At 35.2% G+C, this 8,081-nt stretch overlaps 1 protein-coding gene across 1 annotated transcript; it reads left to right on the forward strand.

Moving 5' to 3' along the window:
- Positions 1-930: 930 nt before the first annotated feature.
- Positions 931-5,159, forward strand: LOC133680754 (dicarboxylate transporter 1, chloroplastic-like). The gene is made up of 3 exons (XM_062103735.1): positions 931-2,207; positions 3,808-4,029; positions 4,275-5,159. Exons 1-3 carry the CDS (start codon positions 1,110-1,112, stop codon positions 4,635-4,637), a joined length of 1,683 nt encoding a protein of 560 aa, XP_061959719.1. The 5' UTR covers positions 931-1,109; the 3' UTR covers positions 4,638-5,159.
- The last annotated feature ends 2,922 nt before the right edge of the window (positions 5,160-8,081 follow it).

Here is an 8,081-nt window from a genome sequence, read left to right on the forward strand (position 1 = left end):
AATCTCATGCTTACAGAATTAAAGAAAATAATATAAAAAAATCTAAATCCATGATATTAGTGTTCTAGTAATAAAAAATTAAGATTAAAAAGTTTATTTTTCATATAATTTTAGATTTGAGTAATGTGATTGCTAATATAATAACTATTAAAATTTTTTAATATCATTAACTTTAAAATTTATATAATTAATTGTGTTTGAACAAATAAATTCAAATATCTATATTAATAAAAATAAGAAGGAATAAAAATGTTCCCGCTAGTGCTTCGCTTAGGCGACTTTTGATGATACGATGAAAATTCACCTCTTGGCTCCAGAAAGGAGTCAGAATTTTCTTCCGTTGCTGTCATCAATCAGCAAACATCATCCCCAAAGGCATCTGTCTGCACTCACGTTCGTCCTTGTACTGTTTCTGACTTTATATTCGGTGTCCTTCTCTTTTGTTTTCACATTTCAAATAATAATATTTTTTTAAAATTAAATTATTTTAATATAGAATTTTAAAAAATAAAAAAAAATTATTTTAATATAATTCTAAATAAAAAAAATTATTATATAAATTAAACCTGCTGTCGGTACTCTCTCCCCGCGGCTGCTACCCCAGATCCAACTTCCCTTGTTTACAATCTTTGCACGTGCATTCCAGTGGTCACTCTTTCACTGATCAGGCCTCTGGTTTTCTAAATCTCTTGGCCATTCAATCCCTGTCAGCGTGGAAATATTAGTTACAAGCCAAAATTGCTGATTGAAGCCATGTCATCCAATTATAAACAGCCACGCGTAAGCTCAGTCACTTCATTGGTACACATCACCAAAAAGCATTGCTCCTTCGGAAACCCAATCCACTCATAATCTGCCACGCAGCAACGAGCAACTCTAGTCCCCCGGTGCATGTTAGCAACTACTCTCACAACGAATATTATATATAAAAAAAAGGGCCGGTGGACCAGGTGATCTCAGACGGACACTTCAACTTCAGGCCGATACTAACGAAGTTCACCCCCCAGAACTGAACTTCTCGTTCCTTCAAAACCACTGTACTGTACAGAAGGGAAGACTGGAAACCCAATTCACTTCCCTTTCTCTCTCGAAAGCCATAGATACGCAAAATGGCGTCGTTTGCTCTCACATCATCTTCTCTTTCTTTCAGTTCCCTCCCTTGTCTCAAATCCCGCTCTCTCTCCCATCTAAGGTCCACCTCACAAAACCCCCTCCCTTCTCGTCCAAATCTCTCTAAACTCTCTGCTGTCTCTCCCTTACTTCCAAAATTGTCCAAATCTAGCGTCACATCGACGACGCGGAGAATCTCTAACTTCGCAGTAAAAGCCTCGTCAGCATCATCCGCACCTACATCAATTGCACCAGCCTCACCGCCATGGAAAGGAGCTGCAATGAAACCGTTACTAGCATCAATCGCGACAGGTGTCATTCTCTGGTTCGTTCCGGTCCCTTCTGGAGTTACGAAACCAGCCTGGCAACTACTCGCAATTTTTCTTGCTACGATAGTCGGAATCATCACGCAACCTTTACCGCTCGGCGCGGTAGCTTTGATGGGTTTAGGCGCTTCAGTTCTAACAAAAACCCTCCCTTTCTCCGCGGCTTTTTCCGCATTTGGTGATCCAATCCCTTGGTTAATCGCACTCGCGTTCTTTTTCGCGCGTGGATTTATCAAAACCGGGCTTGGTAACCGAATTGCGTATCAATTCGTGTCTGTGTTCGGGTCTTCTTCGTTAGGGTTAGGTTATAGTCTTGTTTTTAGTGAAGCTTTATTAGCACCGGCGATTCCTTCTGTTTCTGCACGAGCAGGAGGGATTTTTTTGCCGTTGGTGAAGTCGCTTTGTGTTGCTTGTGGAAGCAATGTTGGTGATGGAACAGAGCATAAGCTTGGTTCATGGTTAATGTTAACTTGTTTCCAGACATCAGTGATTTCGTCTTCCATGTTTTTGACAGCTATGGCTGCGAACCCTTTGAGTGCTACTTTGACATTCAATACGATTCAGCAGACTATTGGGTGGACGGACTGGGCTAAGGCTGCAATTGTGCCTGGGTTGATTTCATTGATTGTTGTTCCGTTGATTTTGTATTTAATTTATCCGCCAACCGTGAAGTCCAGTCCTGATGCTCCTAAATTGGCTAGGGAGAAGTTGGAGAAGATGGGACCCATGACTACTAATGAGATTATTATGGCTGGCACTCTGTTTCTCACGGTATGGTTTGCGTTTCTGTTTTATATCTGTCTTTTGCTTATTTCATTCTGCTGAATTTGGTGCAATGATTTATATTGCATGCCTCAAATCCAATTTGTTGATGCTGATGCTCATTTTACTCTGTTTTTTAGGAATAGCTGGTTGGATCATCAGTTGTTAGTAGCGATCATTTTTCTCTGCTTTCATTTATTTTTAGCTGAGTCGTATTGTTCTTTGGGCATTTTGGAGAATAGTTTGAGCTACAAGACATGGCAATTGGGTCATTGAATTATCTTTGCTTGTATTGGGTCATTCTTGGTAGTATGCAATAACGTTTAGGGGAATGATGTGTTTTTAGAGACTGGAGAATTTTTGGCTATATTTTGTCCGCATTATTGATGATAAAATCTTATGTCGCATCAGTCTAGTCCTGCTAGTTTGCTTTTAGAGAAGTTATTTTGTGTCTTAGATGTAAAGGAATTCTGTTCTTAGCTGCTAAAGTAACACAACAATTCTGGTTTTGGGTTCTCATATCACCTCATTTGTTAGATGCAAAAGACTCCAAAGGTAACAGATGGTTGAGGAATTTTTTTTTTTGGAGGAACGGACATCTGTGTTTTGGAGTTGTAAATCTATACAACTTGATAGCCAATTCAGGGCTCAGGGAGATTTTCTTAGCACTTGCTTGTTCTTTCCTTAGAGCTTGGGTGATTTTTCAACAATTGAGCTTCATTTAGAGGCATATCAGCATTTTCATGAGTCTGACATTTGAACTTAAGAGTTCAGATGGGTTTCTATCTTGGAAAATGAGATTATTATGGCTGGCACCTTGCTTCTCACAGTATAGTTTGCCTTTTGTGTTCAAATCTGCTTGTATTTTGTTTTTAAATCTGCCTTCTTAATTTTATTACGTTTGAATAAATATGACTATGATAAATATTGTAGGATCTGCTTGATAATGTTGTTGTTAAATGGTATGGTTTTTGCTTTTACTGGTGTTGTGCGTGTAGCACATTTCTACCACAAGTGTAATCCAACTTCTGTTTATGCTTATGGATAGTTGAGTTTGTTTCTTGGTTTAAATGTAGTGATGTTACTAGTTCTGTGGCCATTGTTTGGGTAGAAACTAGTATGTCAGCAGTCAACATATTGATACTGACTTTATCATCGGAGGATTTTTAATTCTCCTCGATTGGGACTTTTTTTTGCAGATATTCAAAACTTCTATTGTAAGCCTAGAGTTCCTTAGATTGAGAAGAAGTCCAAGCACGTGAACATATTGATTAACCACTATCCCAAACACTAAATAATCTTTTATTTATATATCTTGGATTTTAAGTGTTTTCATCCAAATTTGATGCTCTCTCACAACAAAACTTTGGCAATTGAGCGAGCGCTATATCATGTGAATTACCTTTTTTTTCCTCTTTTGCTCTATGCTAATCTAATCACTACTATGATTACTATAAGTCTGTGCTATAGAGCATTGTTTTTGGTGCTACGTGCATAATTTAGCTGATGTACTTGTTTTTTATTGTCTTGAATTCTATACAGTGCTTTGTGAGTTGATCTTGCATTCTGCCTCCAATAATAAAGATTTCTTTATTTCTTCTCAATTTAGGTGGGACTTTGGATTTTCGGAGGGATGCTGAATGTGGATGCTGTTACTGCTGCTATTCTTGGATTGTCTGTCCTCCTTATCACTGGTGTAGTGACATGGAAGGAGTGCTTAGCCGAATCTGTTGCCTGGGATACCCTGACATGGTTTGCGGCCCTCATTGCCATGGCTGGGTATCTCAACAAATATGGTCTCGTCTCCTGGTTCAGCCAAACTGTAGTTAAGGTCATGTTTTCCTGTTTACTGGTTTTTCATTGCGCATGGTTATTTCCAATTATCAGTGAGATTATATTTATCATATATTTCAGTGCCCTCCTGCATGTTGACTCCCACAGAAGGCAAAAAATGAATTTTAAGTAACTTTTTTCTGAAAAATGAATGCATTTGTGAACTTGTGAATTGCAACAAACACTAGAATTAAGTATGTGGACCATGAAGTACTCGCTGTTAACTATTTGCACTTGTTACAGTTCGTTGGTGGACTTGGTCTATCGTGGCAGCTATCTTTTGGCATTTTGGTCCTTCTCTACTTCTACTCCCACTACTTCTTTGCCAGTGGAGCAGCTCACATTGGTGCCATGTTTACAGCATTCCTGTCTGTTGCCAGTGCTCTGGGTACTCCTCCATATTTTGGAGCCATGGTTCTTGCCTTCCTTTCTAACCTCATGGGCGGCCTTACACACTATGGAATTGGATCCGCACCTATCTTCTATGGTGCCAACTATGTACCTCTGGCCAAATGGTGGGGCTATGGGTTCCTCATATCTGTTGTCAACATTATTATCTGGCTTGGGGTTGGAGGAGTTTGGTGGAAGGCCATTGGCTTGTGGTAGGGAGCTGATCATGAAAATTTGCCGACCCAAAACCTGTGGTATCCGAACTCTTATTTGCCCTCGGAAGCGACTTTCACATCTTGATTTACTGTCTGGTGAAAGGCTTTTAGTTTTTGTTCTGAATCTTTTTCATAGAAATAATCTTTTGGTGGCCTTGGTAGAGACCTTGTTAGAAAGATGGTATACGCTTAGTCTTATTATAGCAGAAATTATAACCTGTACCTGAAATTTTGGCAAGGCGTAACAACTGCCTGGAATTCATTACAGAGCAGTCCTGATGCCTGAATATCTTCTCTCCGTCTCTATACATAGTTTCTTGGTGGCATGAGGAAGGGATGATCATGGAGACGTGCTCGTTCGCTTGGTAATTTACCTCCTTTCGTTTTTTCTTTTTTTGGGCAAAGTGCTTGGAATTTTACTTCAAGATTATGATTGCCGTGGAGGTGTTAAATCCCATTACAACCTTTTTATTTCCCATAAATGTGTTGGTTTTCCATAATTGCATGTTATTTGTTTCGATGACCTTTGACTCATAGATTCATGTCTACTGCATCGGAATTTCTGTAAAAAATTATGTACATCAATGTTCTCATTGACAATTGCTCAACATGTTTGTTCATAACTGGCCAATGCAGCGTCAAGGCTGGATCAAATTTGAAAAAAGAAAATAGAAATTTGATAATTGAGTTAAATTTTAATTAATTTAATAATATAATAAAAAGGAGACAACAATAATTAAATGAAAAAAAAATTGCAATGAATAAAGTTGGGTTAACTATATGGACGGAGACAACAATAATTAAATGAAAAAAAAATTGCAATGAATAAAGTTGGGTTAACTATATGGACATGAAATATGTTTATCGTGTGATCTAGATCATGAGAAATGAGAAAAGAATAATTTGATAGAAAAAAAAATTGATAATAAATAAAATTAAAATTGTAAAAAATAAAAAATAAATATAAATCAAGATATTAAATAGTGTAATACAGGTTATTTAATTATTGTATTTAATTAATATGTTTATTAAAATTAATTTATAATAGAAATTTACAAACACAAAATTTATTGAATATAATAAAAGAAACAAAATATTATGAGACAATGCATGTATTAAAAATATTATAAAAAATAAATATTTTTATTTTATAAAAATAAATTTAATTTATATGAAATACATAAAAAAAATTATAGTCGAATCATATGAACCTCCTGAAAAATTAAAAACACTGAAAAATAACTGTTATTTAAAAAAAAAAATAAGCCAAAAAAATGACATAGAAAGGATATTAATTAAAAAACAAATTCAAAAAATATTTTTTTTTAAAAAAAGTATTAATTGAAAAAAAAAGTACTAGAAAAGAAAAAGCCCAGGCACGTCAGTCTTAAAGCCTGCATGCCTAGGCCTGCAATTTTTTTTAAAGGGCAGCCCTATTTTTCTAAAAAAAAAAAAAGAAAATATAGATGACGTGTCGTTAGTTAGTCCAGATCCTAACCACCACTGTAATGATCAGAAAATCAAGCCAATGTGTTTTTTTAATCCAAAAAATTTATTTTTCAATTCATTTCATCCATAAAACATCCTACAAACACTCTTAGAACATCAATAAACCAACTTATAAACCTATTAAACCCCTAAAACGGTCCAAACCACCAAAACAAGTTGGAAAAAAAATTGCTTCCTTGACCTATATTTGGTTTTTAAAGCTACTTTTAGACTTAAAACAACCATTATAAGACTCCTTTCACGTAGCGGAACCGTTGATATCAATTTTAATATATTTGGTGGTTGAAATCATCACCAACTAAAAGCTTTCTTTCTCTTCGTCAGAATCCAGTGACCCATCTCTCCCCTCCCATGAAAAAAGACTGAAAAATAAGGAAAATAAATTTTAGTATCAAAATGTAATTTTAAAAAATTAAAGGGATTGGTCATCTTATAACAAAAGAAAAGATGAGAAACTAAAATGTACTTTACAAATAAATTTGAAAGCATTACTTATGTTACTCGTATTTTTCATCTCAATCCTTGTTTTTCAATTCAACATTTCCTTCCAAAAAAATATAATTAGATGCTAATTTAGGCTCAAAATGACTCAAAAAAAATTTGAAAATCAAATCGAAATTTTTTTAAAAACCCCTACTCCAATCAACAGTGATTTATATACAGTAAAAACACAACACCCTTTATATATATACTTTAATACTTAATTCCATCACCTGATCAAATATTTCATATTTCCATCTGCTGATTCCTGGTGATAGATTCACCTTTCTTACTGGTACAGGTTTCTTTCCCTGTGGGTAATATCTGGGTCCAAAAGCAATTTGCAGCTGATTTGATGTCTGGGCACCCTTAAGTAAAGGGCTTTTCTTCTCTCTCTTTTCTGGTCATCATTCTTACATTCATTTGGGTTCGGAATGAATGTTGTTTTCCATGGACCATTGCCAAGACTACACATCTAAAGGTAAAATTCATTCCATGGTGTAGCAAAACATTTTGTCCAGCTAAAGGGATAAATGATCTGCAATCTACTGTAATTAAAAGGAAAGGAAAATAAGAAGGATAATCATCGTTTTTCCCTACGAGTAAGGAAAGAAATTTAAATCCAGACAATACGATGTTCTAAGACTCTGACGATATCTTCTTTAGCAAATTGACTTTGGTTAGAATGCTGGATTAGATTTTCACGGATATATGCGTATCTTAAAATCTGAAGATCATTTAGCGAGTGAGGTGCAGGATCCTTTTAAGGAAGGTTTTGGTAAGTGAAAGTTGGGATCCGCCCTAGTAAAAATCAGCAATCTACGAAAGCACAAACCTTGTCCTTCATTGGCCGTGGACACTACCAGATTTAATAGTTTTATCGATAGAAATTTTTGTTGGTATTTATACTTATAGTCCATCGGTACATATTTTATTGACGGACTCATAAACGAAAACAGTCCATTGAAAAAACTCTCGTCGGTAATTTTTGGTCTGTTGGTGAGTCCGCTGGTAATAAATTTCTCGATAGATTTACAAATGGATAAAGTGCGCTAAAAAAAATTTATCCGCTTCATTCCGTCGATATTTCTCTTGGGAAGTTTGCCATATATTTGTCGGTAAATATAATATATCACCAACAAAATATCATCTGTAATTCTATCGGAGAGTTAAAAGTAGCATTGATATTTGTAGTAATGTTTTTCCAACTCTCTAGAATATATTGACGGATGTGATCCGTTGATAACCCTTTCAGTAATATTTTAAAATATTTTTTAAACAAAATATATTGAACATAAGTAGAAAAATAATTAAAATAAATTAAAACCAAATATATAAAAAGAAATTAAAATAATATATTGTAAATATTTATTACAAATTTAAACATTTGTACGTTTAAATACAAAAAATCTAAAATAGAAGCAGCGCTGGAGGAGGAGAAGGATGATGGTCGTCC

The sequence above is a fragment of the Populus nigra genome, chromosome 1, assembly GCF_951802175.1.
Source record: "Populus nigra chromosome 1, ddPopNigr1.1, whole genome shotgun sequence".
NCBI classification, from domain to species: domain Eukaryota; kingdom Viridiplantae; phylum Streptophyta; class Magnoliopsida; order Malpighiales; family Salicaceae; genus Populus; species Populus nigra.